The sequence below is a fragment of the Paroedura picta genome, chromosome 16 (assembly GCF_049243985.1).
Source record: "Paroedura picta isolate Pp20150507F chromosome 16, Ppicta_v3.0, whole genome shotgun sequence".
In the NCBI taxonomy this organism is placed as follows: Eukaryota; Metazoa; Chordata; class Lepidosauria; order Squamata; family Gekkonidae; genus Paroedura; species Paroedura picta.
In genome coordinates, this window is record NC_135384.1 from 27,474,201 (window position 1) to 27,489,674 (window position 15,474).

Below are 15,474 nucleotides of genomic sequence, written 5' to 3' on the forward strand. Positions count from 1 at the left end.
CGGGAAAACCTTCCAGAGCCGTCAAGAAACCCCGGGCTTTCACAAAACCTGGGTAATGACAGCCTGCCCTATTGCGTCTCCACCTGGCTCACATTGTTGTCATGAATGGGTCGGGTTGTGGGTAGTTTTCGGGATGGAAAACGCCTATTTATGTGTTTTATGGCTCAGGATCTGCTTCTATAAGGGTCAACACAGACCCTGGGAGATCCAAACTGATTCCTGGTTCTCTCTCCCCCCCCCCCCCCCATCTCTAACTTGGGGCCAAATAGCAGACTCACCCTCCATGCCTGTGCTTCCTCCAGAGCGACCATCAGGGCTTCATTGGGGTTTTCAATCACTCGTCCCATACAACCCGAGAAGTCCATGGCCACCAGGGTGTTATCGGACACGCTCCGCTGCAGGGATTTTTTTAAGAAACAAGATTCAGAGACCAATTGTGTCGAGAATAGCAGGTTCTGGTCCCTAGCCCTAATCTTTTTTCTGACATGTTTTATATTTAAATAAAAAAAACAATGGGGCAGCTTGTTGGACATGAATGCGGAAAACACAAAGAATCCTGAACAGGGGATGAATAAAGTACAATGAATGTAACTAGTAAACTAATACAAATAGAGATGGTTCCTATCTGTTTTTCTTGTTACTAATTTATTTGCAGTCTTCACCGAAGCCCGATTGCTGGAAACGGACAATTACAAGAGTTTAAGGCAGATCTGAGACCCAGGAAAAACGGGATTTTAAAACACTTGAAACAGAAGTATTTCAAGCCCCGTTACAAAGTCTACTTCTAGTGCAAATCCTTCTGAAGGATTTCTAGCGAGAGCTCTGTTGAACTCTCTAGGGCACGGTACCCCAGAAGATGTGGGGCAACCCTTTCTTTGCATGATTTTTCTGATCATTCCTCAACAAATGGATCATTTTATCGACAGGTTCCGCGTGATCGTAAAAGGTCACAAAGGAGAACAAGACACAAAGTGAAATTTCAGGCCCTGCTGCAAGAAAGGCCCGGACAACACCTGTCCTCATACCCTTCCACCTCAACCAAGAAGCATTTCAAAAACGAAGGCTGTCATAACATTGAGGTCCAAGAGGATTTCACCTTCATGACGTTTAGAAAAACAGAGGCAAAAGCACCCGGGGGCTGTGAAGGATGAGGCAGGCTGTGTGGTGATGTCACAGGCACTAGCCTATCAGCCCTATCCACAGACTGCTTTCCATACTACAAACCCCCATAAGATGAGTTTCTTCAGAGCCTGTCCAGGTCGCACCTGGATGTACTGCGGGGACGATGCTTCCTAACGGCCTGAGCTTCATTTTATCTGCCTTCACCACCAGGTCGTGACGATCATTAAACCGCTCTCATGCAGAACGCTTACCAGGGGCATGGTGCCGATCCAGGCTGGCTCCCTTTGCCGTGTTTGGCACTGCTGGTAGTTCCGGTAGAGCTGGATGCCATACTGTGGAAAGAACAGGCTTAGTTGGCATCTGGGAGAGCTCTCCAGAGTGGACCTTGTTGGTTTTTATTCCTGTGAGTTTCTACTTACTGATCTGTTTACTGATATAACTGCTTCTGCTTGGTTCTAGATGCCAAGTATAACATACATGCCCCGCTTTTTACATGAAGATCTGTGCAGCTTTTCGGCTGGTGAAAAGGCAAGGAGGGATCCCCGATGACCATACAAAAAGGCTATGCTGGGGATTGTGGGTTTTTTAATCAACAAAAGCCATACAGGGTGGGGCAGGGCAAGGAGGAGATGGACTTTCCTACGTTCTCATTTTCTTCTCTTGGGTGTTCCTGCTGCTGGGGGGAGGGGGCAGAAGCTGTTCCCCAGATGCTTTGCTCCCTCTAGTGGTCTGTTTGATATTATATCGCTTTATTTCTGGCATAAAAACCTGCCGTTCAAATCTGCCGGGAGACATGGGGGATATAAAACGATGTAATATCAAATTAACCCCTAAAGGAAGCAAAACACATGCAAAATCTATGTGTGTGTGTGTGGGGGGGGACCTAAAACACACAAGTGAGAAAAATGAGAATGCGAACAAGCCCTTAGCAGAAAAACTGACCAGACTCCACCCTCCGTCTCCTCACTGTTGTTCAACTGCCAAGCATATATATTAGGACATGTAGTTCCCATTTAGTAACTCATGGCGGGTTTTCCTTCCGTGTGAGATCGCATTTCCCACAAAGCACCCATGCTGTTTTAAAAAGTATGATTGCTAACTCTTCTTTGAAAGATCTTTGGTGGGAGATAGCTAGGGGAACTTCTGGTCAAGGAGGATATCCAGAGCAATCTGTTTGGGAAGTGTTTTGCAATGCAATTGTCGCAGAGTTACGCCCCTCTTGAACCCCCTGACTTTGACTGACTGAGAAGACAATGACTTCCTTTAGGATTTCACTGGTAGTAAAGCCCGTTGCATTTAGGTTTAGTGCCTCACTTGGAAGTTTGGTGTAGGTTTAGTGCCTCACTTGGAAGTTGTGTCACCCTTACTTCCATGTTCCCAAACAGAGAGCTCAAGGAGAGATGAGAATAAAACAAAAGAAGAGTGGTAGCGGTGGGGGGGATTATTTTGTGGGTGAGCACCTTGAAGAGACGGAAGGCAGCCATCCAACAGGTGCGGCTTTGCTCATCTTCGCTGCAGAACAGCTTGAGACCTTTGACCCCACTGCGTGCTTTGAAGGGCTGTGGAACAAAGAGAGGAAGTTAAGAAGGGCTCCCACAAAACAACAGTTCAGTCTTGCCTTTCTCCTCATTTCTGAGAAAATGTCAGCATGCTGCGTATGCACAGAGGCACTGTTTTTAAACCTGCCAATGTTTAAGTGCTAAGGTCTCGTTCACAATCAATCAGACAAGAATCCTTTCCAGGAAGAAAGCATAACAGTGAAACCGACTTACAATTTTAATTTGAAGGGAGAGTGATTGTCCATCAGAACAACGGCTAACATTTGGTGCACTGCCTAGATTTTTAACTGGGGATTCGGGTACCACACTAGGGACTCAACTCTCCCCCTTTTAATTATCTTAAGAGACCCACGGTTCTTCTGTATTCTCATTTTCATTGTTTGTGTGTCCTTATTGCTTTGGGTGGTTTTCTTGACTGCAAATGCCATCTGGTGGTCAATCTGATATTACACTGCTGTATGTCCAGCTTATCTTTCTGCAGGAGAGAAAGATACCAGATATACTGTGATGTAATATCAAATTGCTCACTAGAGGGAGCGGTTCCACAGGATATGTTCAAAGTCTGTAAAAAGAAACTTTTCTGCTTTTGGTTGAGGCCAGGCTGATAGAAGACCTTGTCCCTCCTCTGATCCTGCCCCCCTCCATCCCCAATAATAATCATTTCTGGAGATCAATGTACATTGGGAGACGGTGATGGGGAGGATTTGGCTGTGATTGTTAGGAACGGAATTTGGGGTTTTTATGTCTTTATTGTTTTTACTGTTGTTAGGTGCCACAAGCTGGCAGGCCAGAAGTGGCAGCCTAAAAGTGTAACCAATACATTTAAATAAAACACATGCATTTTTTTAAAAAAGAGAGAATGCAAAAGACCCCCCCCCCCGAGGTTTGATTTTGGTTTCTGTCTACTCCCTTCTGACTGGCTGCTTCAAGCAGGGATATCTGAAGCAGAGTGAAGGGTAGATCCCACTAGACAGCGCTCCCCTCCTTTCTTACCTTGATGCAGAAGCCGTATTCGGTGGGCGGGCTGTACTGCTTTTTGCCCTGGGTGATGTAGTAGATGTTGGATTCGTTCACATCGACACAATACTGCAGATGCCGAGGGTCCTAATGTGGGAAACACAGAAAGGGGCAACGGGTGAGGTTGTGCCCCACAGCAGGCAATTCTACTTCATCTCTCTCACCCGAGCAGCCATGGGTTTCCTGTTTTCCTTCAATTTCTGCTGCCCACTTTGTCCCCCACCCCTGGAGAGATTGTTTCTTATACCATGGAAGTGATATATCCCCATAGCAGAGGTGGCCAAACTGTGGCTCTTCAGATGTCCATGGACTCCAATTCCTATGAGCCCTCGCCAGCTTTCAATGTTAAAAATCTCTAGCCATTTTCTTTCTGAAGTTACAAGAGGAAATGTGTAGTCTGTGCCTTTCTCCTTCTACCTCTGCAAGAAAGTTGGCCTAGACTGATTCTTCCTTTTTAAAAGAAAAAATGACAAGTGAGAATGAATACAATAATAGTAGCTATTACCAATGATGTAAAAAACCTGGCCTCCTCGCTTTCAATCTTCAGGGATTAGTTGAAGCCAGTTTCACTTAGGGTGACATTTGACTGATTTCATTTCTATGTTTTGTCATGATTCTAAATTGTGTGTTTTACTGTGGTTTTTTCACACGGGTAGCCATGTCGGTCGGAAGCAGCAGAGCCTCGCTTTTTTAAAAATGGCTACGGTTCGTTTACCTTGTAAGCTTCCCAGAGTTCAGCAAGGTAGAAAGACAGCTAATAACAGTTCTCAAGGAAATAAAGCAAAGAAATATAAACAGAGCAAAATATCTGAGTGGAAGCAGCCACAGAAACAACTCTGACTGTAGCAAGACGAGAGAGAGAGAGAGAGAGAGAGAGAGAGAATGGTAGCCAGAAGGAAGAAGGAAACACAAGCTTGGCTCGCAGGTAGAAAGAAAGACACCTCCCCAATAAATCCGCTTACTTTTGATGTGCCTTTGGTTGAGTAATACAGCCCGGAGCGTCGCAGGGAGAAGTAAAATCTTTTCCATACTTTGCGCCCAACTTCCTTCATGTGCAGGAACCCCTGGATTTCGGGGCAGCTTCCCGAATTTAGTACATTCTGAACGAAGGAGCCGGGGAAAAAGAAATAGCATTATCATTAGTAGCGACATCTCCGTGAGTGAAAGCCTTATCACCTTGGCTTTTCACTGCCTGAAGGAGTCTCAAGGCAGCTTACAATCGCTTTCCCTTCCTCTCCTTGAGAGGTAGGTGAGGCCTAGAGAGCTCAGACAGAACTGCTCGCTCAAAGCTGCACTATCAGGACTGTGACTGGCCCAGGGTCACCCAGCTGGCTGCCTGTGGGGGAGCAGGGAATCCAAGCTGCCTCGTCAGATTTGATGCCACCCCTCTTGACCACAACACCATGCAGCTAGAACTCAGGGCCAATAATATATTATAAAAACTTCTAAACATGGCATGAGGAAAACAACAGGGCAATCCTTTGTAAAGTTAACACCCTTTTAAGTCCACGGGCTTCACCACACTTAGAAGGGCGTTAACTCTGCGAAGGATTGCGCTGCACAGGATTTGCATGAAATCAAAACATCAGAAAACAGCTGCAGCAGGCAGAATGTTAACCACATTCTTCAGGAGGCGTTGAAGCCAGTTTTATTTACGACTACATTTCATTGATTTCATTTCTCTGTTTTGTTGCAGTTTTAAATTGCATGTTTTAAAGTATTTTTTTAGAATGTTCTAGTGGGTAGCTGTGTTGCCCTGAAGGAAAATGGCTCAGGAGCAGGCTAACCCAAAAAATTCTGTACCTGTGCAGTGCAGGAGGGGGGAAGGACACCTGTAAAGGGGCTAGTGGGGATGAAAGGGCCGAAGAAGAACGGGAGGCGAATACCTGGACGAGTTCTGAATGGGACATCCCTTTGTTGGCTGCATCCAGGCAGCTGGAGACCATGACCTCAGGGAAGAGTGATTGCTAAAGATGGGGAAGAAGGACAGGGGTGAATCTTGGAGCCCCCCAAACCACGGCACACACGAGCAGGGTTCGGAATCTGTGTAAAATTTGATCCTGTTCCACATGGCGAATAACACGAAACATACTCTGCATACAATAGATGAAAATCCAGCCCAGAGCCCCACGCTCTTAAAGTGGAAGAAGGCTAAGTAGCTGTGAGTTTCCCGTATTTGTGCCGGGGGCTGGACTAGATGGCCCTGGAGATCCCTTCCGACTCCATGGTTCTATGATAGCTGCCCTGAACATCTTCTGTTGAGGGCTCCCACTTGGTGGAACAGCCCACCCTGCGGGGTGACAAAGGCTCCCACGCTCTCTTCATTCAGCAGGATACAGAAAGCTGTAGAAGAAGAGGACAGAGCATCCCTGCCCCATTAATCTCTTACTCTGTTGTTTTAAAAATGTGTAATCCACCTTGACTCTCAGAGACGAAGGTGGATTATAAATGAAACAAACAAAGTGGATAAAATCCCACAAATTGTAGGGCCTGAGAAAGCCTGCCGTACAGCTCCAGAGGAAAAAAAAGTCAGCAACACAGAAGAGGGACAACAAGAATTTCACATAAATTGGCTTAACGTTGCCCCTTAGCCAAAGTGGCAGGGAACCCAAGTGGTCATTGCACTGAATGGCAATGAACTTTTCTCTTAGCTGAACTATTTAGGAGAGAAGAATCTGACTGCTCCTCCGTCATACTGGGGGGGAAAGAATGCTCTCCCCTTCTGGGATTAGGCTCATGCATCACACTCACCGGGGAGCTCTTGAACAGCTCGTACTTGGCGTAGTTCTTCCGGAAGACAAACCTGCTGTCGCCCCCAACAGGCCACGTGGCCTGGACTTCTACCACCGACTCATGGTCTTCCAGGCACCGCTCTGGGAGGGGAGAGAACAAGTTGTGGATCATCAAGATCTCCCCAGCAGCTCTTCCCCCATTCTACTTGGCACAAATAAGGATGGGAGGAGGAGGAGGAGGAGGAAGAACTGGACAGGGCGACTAGGATTTTGAGTGGATCTTCCCAGTGGCTTTTGATGGCCCTTCACAGATCTACTTGGTGTTATTTTGGATTCTATCCTTATATAGTTTTGCTGATCAAAACCAAGACAAATATAGGGTTGGATTTAGGCAGTTTTTCCCCTCATCCAATTCTCCACCTTACTATCGTACCATCCCCACATGGCTCAGATCCATTTAAACCACTGCTTTCTGCTCCCCAACATCTTACGCGGGGAATTCATTGCTATTTGGCAGGGAGAAGAGTGCCATGGGTAAATAGCTCCCCGCTGCTCAGAGCCATTTAACCCCCTGCTTTCTGCTCCCCACTCCAAGCCATTTTAGCCCCTCCTTTTTACTCCCCGCCAAAAAAAATCAAGGGAGCAGAAAGCAGGGGTCATAAACATGTCTGAATTGGTTCCGTTTGCCGACCAACCTCCTGGTTCATATCTGTTCATGCTTAGGCTTTTGGCTGAATCACATGAGATGAACTGCAAAAATACAGTTCATGTCCATCCCTAATCGGCACAGCCAACCAGAAGCCCTGCCGAGAAACAGCCAACCTAACAAAGTCCACCTTGTAAAAGCACGTGATGATTACCAGGATGACCAGACCTCTGAGTTAGATCAACCATAGGATCCTGGCAACTTTGAGATGCTCCAGAGAAAGGTGGCCGCCCAAAATTTTAACACAATCCATAACTAAGCTCTGTGATTCTGATCCCAGCCTCAGTGGATGCCGCTCTGCCCTCCTCACCTAGCGCTAAGTGCTGGTAGACCTCCACTAGGGACCAGCAGTCGTCATGCAAAGCGTGGGTCTTCTGCACCAGCATCTCGCAGACGTGGCGCGCTGTGGTACCCGCCGTGACCTCCAGGGAGCGGCACGTGCCATCTTCGCTGTACACCTTGACCACCTGCAGGGAGAACAGACAAGGAGAGGTGAAAGGCGGAAGGGAGTCGGAGCCTCGGCCCCTGCCCAAATGCTGTTTCTTAACACGTTTTAAACCCTAAACTTATCATGGCTTCGATCCAATCCATCACAGATCTCTCTTGATGGCCTCTGAGTCTGGCCTTGGGTGAACATCTCCACGGAGAAAGCTCTCTTTCCCCTGCCCAGGGGAGCCTCCCTGCTGCATGCTCAAATCCCCCTATCTGCAAAACCGAGTGATTTAACTTCACAAAGAGCCTGTTGCCACCTGAGATACGGGCACTGAGTTCACCCAACCGTTCCACAAGGGGGAGCCAGACAATCATCCAAAGGAGCCGGTGCCAGCCTGCCCTGCACTCACTCCAGCTGTGGTCCCCTGACGGTGCAGGGGAAATGCGCTCTGCACATGCACAGACACCACTGTGCTTTCTACACGGGCCCTGCATCAGAAGCCGGCTTTGAAATCAGACTGAGGCCCTATGCTCTGCGCGACAGTCAGACGGGTGCTGCGATGTCTCCTGACGACCTGCACGCGCGGTACCCAATTCGGATCGGGCCTGCAATGCCGCTGAATGCAATGTGACATGAACCGTCTCGCTCCCCCCACGGCCCCTTTGAAAGGGCTGGAGGGGGAAGGTACTATTTGTCCTGGCGACGACTGGCTGCTCAACACGGTTTGTAAAGCGTGACCCGGACTCTCTGACATGCTGATGCTGCAGCTCTCGAGGCTGGGCAGACAAGACACGCCAGGCGAGAGGCCTGACTCTGCAACCCAGAAACAGAACTGTAGCATCACATACGCACAAGCCCAGGTGCAAAGAGCCCCCCCGGGGGGGATCAGGGGGCGTTTCTTCTTCCCAGAAAAGCAGGTCACAGAAGGTTGGGTTGACCCAGCCAGCGAAAGGGGGTACAAACTGCAGCTGGCACTTCCTGGAATTCGACCACCCTTGACGAGGACAGGGACTCCTGGGGGAACGGGAGAGGGGCTGGACTTTGGACAGCCTCGTATTCCTTTAGTCCGCTGGCTCAAGCGGCACAGTTCCAAATCCCGGAGGAATCTCTGCTGGCGGATAGACCAGGCAGGACATTCGGGGGGCAACTGGCTTGACCAGGACCAAAGGCTGAAAACACACCGAATCTTTAACAGGGGCTGAATAAAGTACAATCGACGTAATTAGTAAGCCCATGACAAAAAGATGATTCTGCACAACCGGACGGCGCTTTGGTGAAGACTACAAATAAATTAGAAAAATGAAAAACAGACAAGCATCATTTTTCATGGGCTTACTAGTTAATTGTACTGTACAATTCCTGTTCGGAATTCCTTGTGTTCTCTGTATTGATATTGGTCAATAGTAATCAGCCGTCCGATATGTAACTATTTCACATTCCAGCAGTAACCTAGTCGATGTTTTCATGGGTCGTATAATTCAGCAGCTGTTTTCAATCGTCATATCTCGATAATACAAATCGAGAAATTGAATAGTGATTTTTTTTTTTGCTTATACATTAGAGTAAAAATTCCCCTTTGTACAAGGGAATTGTTGGTGAATAAATTTCCTTCGACCCTGAACTGAACTGAAGAAAGTAAAGATCAGAACGTTTTCAGTTCTTTCCTTTATGCCAGTTCTCCTAGCAATTTTTGCGATAGGAACTGCAATGAGTTTATGAATTATTTGATGTTTATCGGGATGGGCATTTTCTGCCACGCTGTATCTCTTGTTGCTTGGTTCCCCCCTGGAGGTTGGCATCCCTAACTGGAGATCCCTCCACAGGGCCAAACCTCGAGCCTGCTCTTTCCGTCCTTGGGGGGGAACCTGGGAGGGAAAACTGATCCACCCAAGGGGTGGGGGAAAGTGTGGGAAAGTCATTAGCCTCTCTCTCTTTTTTAAGGCTCCCAGAATAGCACCGGCCACCCTGGCTCCGGTCCCAGGGGACAGATTAGACTGTCCGCGTCTCCGTCGCCCTCCCGCCCCTCCCCAGATGAAAGGCAAGGCCGCTGTTTTTGCTGTCATGCTCCATATAAACACCTCGGCCGTAATCTCAAGTCTGCGCTGCCGGCAAAGCTACAAATTGGCAGAGAGCCACAGCAGCTTCAAAGGACCACCCAGGGGTGGGGGGCAGCTTCATCCTTGCACAGACCTTGGGGCCCCAGAGTCTGGCACGAGGGGAGTACAGCCGTCTATCCTCGCGCCACCCCCAAGTGCCTTCCAGTGAAGTGGTTCCCAGCCTTTTGGGTACGGTGACCCACAAGTTCAAATCCCTTTGGGATGTTGGCCAAGGTTTCTTTGACGCCCTAGGCCAGGCTATCTCAACCAGCGTTTCGTGAAACCCTGGGGTTTCCTGGAGGCCCTGGAAGGGTTTCCCAAAAGGATGGGGAGTTCATTGATTTGTTATATTTTTAAAATTTGTTAAGTACTCAATGGATGATATGACCCACCCACCCCCTCCCAACATGGCCAGTGATGGGCCTGGAGGGGGTGGGAAGGGGAGGGGCCCCAGGTGGGCGTGTCCACAGCTCTGCTTCCCAGCCCTGTTCTGCACGATCGATCATGCCACTTCTGGGGTTCCTGGAAGCCTGAAGAATGTTTCAGGGGTTTCTCAACACTAAAGACGTTGAGAAAGCCTGCCCAAGGCTAATTATGACCGTGACATCTAGCTAGTTCAGCATTCCATTTCCCGCAGTGGCTAAGCCGGCGTTTTTGAGAAACCCACAAGCATTTCGCAAAGGGCACATCTGTGCCGACTCCGAACCCCAGGCGTGTGGCATTGCCCTTCCGGATTGTTCCTGGGTTTCCCAGGCTCCCCCACCCGCCATCAGCACTAGGGGGAAAGAACGAGTTCCGGAACTAAGCCCCGCTGGCCCCGAGTCCGAAAGACGCCTCGACCCCGGTCTGCGGCCGACCCAAATACAAACGAACGCACTTACGTGAGAGCTGCCTTCTCGCTGCGACCCTGGCCCCAGGGAGGAGTTGCTAAGGATGGGCGAATTGGACGGGCTGCAGAGTTCTGGGAAGGGGTTTGGGATGGACGGCAGCGACAGGGCCCGGGGCTCCTCTTCCTCCTTTGGCTTTCTAGGGGGAAAGAAGGGCATTGGGAAGTCCCCCAGAGAGGAAGCGGGCACCCCAGGCCTGGCACGGCCCCACCCAACCTTCTCAGGGGTTGTTTTCCTCTTGAAAACATGTTCACAGCTAAGGAGCAATGTTTGCAATAATTGTTTTCATTCAACACTATCACTAGGTTTATTCTAGAAGCGTAAACGCATGATTGTTTCTCGTTTCCATATTGTATTCACTCATACGTATGATTAAAAACACATGTAGGGGATATGAGAGGGGTGTTCCTAGTTTGGGACTTTAGAAGCATTCCGTTAATTCTCCAATACAGGCTTTCTCAACTAGGGTTTCGTAAAATCCTGGGGTTTCTTGAGGGCCTTCGGTTTCCCAATCGGGTGGGAGTGAATTAAGCTTTCCTCTGCGTGTCTAAGGAAGAGTGCTTGCACACGAAAGCTCATGCCCTGAATATATCTTTGTTGGCCTTAAAGGTGCCACTGGACTCAAGTTCAATTTGAAGAACTCATTCATTAACACTTCCTTTGCGCACAGTGGGTACCTTGGAGTGCCTTCTGCATTTTGCCTTCTGCTCTGATCAAAACTCTTTTTCCTTCCCCTGCAAACTCCTCGGCTCTTTTCACCTGCGAAGGAGCTCACAAACTGGGAGCCCACCTTGCTTGGGGCAATATTTTGCAAATACTCCGCTGCAAGAGTCTGGGGGAGGCCTTTCCTCTTAAGCAATTTGAGACGCACAAGCCCATTCAAGAATCTCCTGATCCTAAAGGTGCAACTTCATATATGACCCAGGAGGAGCAGGCAGGGGCTCATGGGAATTGTAGTCCATGGATATGTGGAGAGCCACAGCTTGGCCACCCCTGGTTTAAACTGTGCTCAAGTTTGCGTTGACATTTTAGTTGTAAAACAGCGGCCAGAATTCAAAGGTCTCCTGGGAATTCTGCCCTGTACGCCTAGATCTATATACGCAAGCGTCTCTGTGTGTCTCTGTGGGTGGGCTGCCCTCTGCCCTACTCATAGCCACGTACCTGTTGCTTTGGATGAGCAGGGGTTGGGAGCGCTTGACTGCATCGGCCCCCGTCAGAAGGCTGGCCTGCTCGCCGTTGGAGACAGGGCTGCCACTGGAAAGGGTCCAGAGACGATCGGAATCGAGACCCTCCTCGTAAACGTTGTCCAAGGTGTTGTTGACGTTGTTTTGGAGAGTTCCCAGGTCCATGTCATTATCTGCGGCAAAGGAGGAGAGAACAGGGGAAGTCAGTTTCTAACCCAACCATTCCAGCCTTGTGAGCCAAGGGATCAGAATCGGAATTCGTGCATCTGGTGTGCTAAACCCGGCGACAGAGTAGCCGAGATCCCAGTTGAAACCAGGGCACGAAATATATTGAACCTGAGAGGTTGTCCGGTCTACTTGCATCAGATTCGAACCGAACCTTTGCCTTTACTGAATTCCCTACTATGTTCCCACGGTGGTATTTACTGAGGTATTCGTGTCATCTGTAAAGTCGGAAGTGGCTGGGCCCACTCGTAAATTCATTTTTTCGAGAGGAGATGGGGCAACGCAGGATCTGCCTAAAGTTCATGCTGTCACACAGGATCTGTCTGGAACACTGGAAGCCTTGCATCGTTACGCATGACCTCACTCCCTAACCTTCTGCAATTGGCTCCGCCTTTTTGGGCAGCCATTTTGTCACACACATCCTTGTGTCAGAATGCCAATGATGCCCACAGGCTCAGAAAAGTTAGGGACCCACGCTTTAAAGCAGGGGTAGTCAACCGGTGGTCCTCCAGATGTCCATGGACTACAATTCCCATGAGCCCCTGCCAGCAAACGCTGGCAGGGGCTCATGGGAATTGTAGTCCACGAACATCTGGAGGACCACAGGTTGACTACCCCTGCTTTAAAGAATAATCCAAAACAGAGCCTTAAAAAAGAAAACTAAAAAAAAGAGCTGCTACAAAGAAAATTCTCAGGCAGGCAAAGTTCTGCAAGCTTTGGAGTGTGCAGACTTGCGCCGATGAAGTCAATCATCAATTTCAGCTACTAAAAGTGCAATTCGGCGCAATTAATAAGTAACCCTGCAATTTGTAACCACTATTCCTCGATCAAGGCCAACATTCGAGATGGTCAGGGATGATTAACCGCATGCAGACTGTATCGCCTTTGTAACTCCCATCTCTGTCCCGGGCTGGTGCGTGACCTTTAGTTGTCTTGAGTCCTGTGGGGGGTGGCCTTCAGGTCCCTCCCCAGAGAATATCCTTCCCTCTTGGACTTGTTAGCAGTTCTTCTCTTCAAAGACTGCATTGTTTCATCTCACTGCTGGACCTGGGTGCGAGATGAGCTGGCTCATCTCAATATTTGAGACAGTTTGATAATTTATTGAATGGTAGCGGGCAATTAGGGTTTGTTTAGTTTTAGCTGTGTATCTTCTCTGGAGGCCTGGCAAAGTTTCGCTGTGCATGTTTGAGACCTAGCAGATAGAAACTTAGACTGCTATCTCTGCAAGCTTGATCACTGCTTATTAAAATCTCGTAAGCAAACATGGATCTTTCATATCATTTCCCGGGGATTTCTGTGAACCTTGGAGCTTGTGGCCAGAGCCCCAAATACGGTTTACTCCGGAATGGACCGTGGATTAGAGCAGTTCTAAAAGCAAGTGAGATTTTATGTAACTCTGTGTAACAATCTAGCTTTAGCTCATCAGATCTCTGGCTAGGAGATTTCCAAGGAATATCAGGGTCATGTTGCAGAAGCAAACACTCTCTAGAGCAGGGGTAGTCAAACTGCGGCCCTCCAGATGTCCATGAACTACAATTCCCAGAAGCCCCTGCCAGCATTCGCTGGCAGGGGCTTCTGGAAATTGTAGTCCATGGACATCTGGAGGGCCGCAGTTTGACTACCCCTGCTCTAGACCATCTCTGGCCTAGAGAGAGCCATTCTCTGCTCTCTACTTCTTCCAACTTCCTCCCCCTGTCATTCTCCCAGGCTTTGCCTCCACATCCTTAGCCTCCTAGCCGGCTCTCAAAGTTGGGAAGAAGAAGTCGGTCTTCTAAAATAGCCAGCCGAGCTCTTGGGAAGAATGCCAAACTACTGTTATGATCACTTGCCAAGGGTTTTTTTTCCCCCACAATCCATAGCACACGTTGGTTTGTGGTCACTTCAGTGTCCAAGGTCTCAAACACACGAGAGCCTGCAAGCCACATGCTCCCTCTGGCCAGGTACACTCACCATGTTGCAAGCCTTTGCTATGTGCTCTGGAATGCATGAGCATATCCCCTCAAAAAATGTGGTGTTGCTGCTCATGTGTACAGGAACGCTATGCACACAGAAAACGTCCGTGCTCCGGTGTGAAAAGAAAACGGTGGGAATGCATATGGGGAGGATCACATGCGATCAGTGCCCTTGTAAATGCATGGCTGGAGCACCAAATCTAATAGCTGAAGAGGACGAAAGCCTCTTCCAGCCTTTTAAAGATTAACAGATTAATTGCACCAATCAGCCTTCCCAGGCAAGAATGTGCCCGCAGTGGGACTGTCCCCTCATTAAAGAAATCTAACTGAATGCGTCAGGATTATTACGGGGGGCAAAAGCTGAAGAAAAGCGCCTGCCTTTTGCTTGTAGAAGATAATACCGCAGACGCCCCACCCAAGCAAGGGCAGCTCCTATCCTGGGAGAGAGGAGGAAGGAGACCTCTTCGGGCCGCCAGCCTTGCGTGATCCACATTGCCAAACTCCAGGTGGCACCTGGAAATCCCCCGCTATTGCAATTGGTCTTCAGGGAACCAAGATCAGGTCCCTGGGAGAAAATGGCTGCTTTGGAGGAGGGACGTTCTGGCATTATATCCGGGCCAGATCCCTCCTTTTCTAAAATTCCGCCTTTCCCCGGGTCTACTCACAAACCTCCCAGGTATTTCCCTAACCCGAGCTGGCAACCCTATGCGTGAAGGAGGGTTATGCGCTTCGGCATCCGGAGCGCACAACCCTAGCGTGAAATATATTTCTAAAGCTTGTTGTTCCTTTTATAGCAATCAAGTGATGTCGTTTAAGCAACGTCACCAGTCAGCCCGCTAAAAATCTCTGGGGATTACTGGTGTGAACACATCTTATGCGGCAGCCTTAGCCAAGATCTTTAACATATGCAATGAAACCTGCAACGGAAATCTTTACGGACACCGAGACATGAGCTGTTAACACCCAGGAGGCTGGGCACGAGGAGCACACTTCACAAGGGAGCCATACTCCGTACGCCGGTACGGCTGCAGGTAGCAAGCGTCATGCTCCAGCATTGCACCACCGTCTCTGTTGTTTTTCGGACGGTTTCAAAACTCTAAGAACCAACAGTTTCATCTCGAGGCCTTTCATTTGTTTACCATAAACTGGGAATGTTGTGAAAACTTAATGCAATAAAATTTTGTTGGAAAAAATACAGAGTTTGAACGTCCGCTGTTTCCACCTACATCTTACGCGGCAATCTGATTCCCGCAACTTCCCCCCCCACCACCACACACACACACAAAGCGAGATTTGAAAAAACAGAATGTGAGTCCAGAGGTAACTTTGAGAACAACAGTTTTATTTGAGGTGTGAGCTTTCATGTGCATACACACTTCCTCGGACAACGGAACAAACATTGTGTTTAGATATAAGGAGAAATTAGTAAATGGTGTCACAACAGATCTGCAAGCATGATGAGGAAGATGGGTAGGTTCCTTGCTGGAATAACAAATCTGTCCTTTGGGTTCAGTTGTCATTCACAGAAACATGGGGGCTATAAACATGCTAAGGTTAGTGA

General features: G+C 48.6%; 1 protein-coding gene across 3 annotated transcripts in view; it reads right to left on the reverse strand.

Moving 5' to 3' along the window:
* Nucleotides 1-15,474, reverse strand: part of GRB7 (growth factor receptor bound protein 7) — a 44,694-nt gene that overhangs the window by 4,517 nt on the left and 24,703 nt on the right. For all 3 annotated transcript variants that reach the window (XM_077313738.1, XM_077313739.1, XM_077313740.1), the window contains 10 exons: nucleotides 11,714-11,909; nucleotides 10,547-10,691; nucleotides 7,447-7,603; nucleotides 6,450-6,571; nucleotides 5,585-5,665; nucleotides 4,661-4,798; nucleotides 3,675-3,785; nucleotides 2,583-2,681; nucleotides 1,374-1,454; nucleotides 279-395 (listed from right to left, as the gene is read on the reverse strand). In XM_077313738.1, coding sequence (XP_077169853.1) covers nucleotides 279-395; nucleotides 1,374-1,454; nucleotides 2,583-2,681; nucleotides 3,675-3,785; nucleotides 4,661-4,798; nucleotides 5,585-5,665; nucleotides 6,450-6,571; nucleotides 7,447-7,603; nucleotides 10,547-10,691; nucleotides 11,714-11,909 — 1,247 coding nt within the window. The remainder of the gene's footprint in view (nucleotides 1-278; nucleotides 396-1,373; nucleotides 1,455-2,582; nucleotides 2,682-3,674; nucleotides 3,786-4,660; nucleotides 4,799-5,584; nucleotides 5,666-6,449; nucleotides 6,572-7,446; nucleotides 7,604-10,546; nucleotides 10,692-11,713; nucleotides 11,910-15,474) is intronic.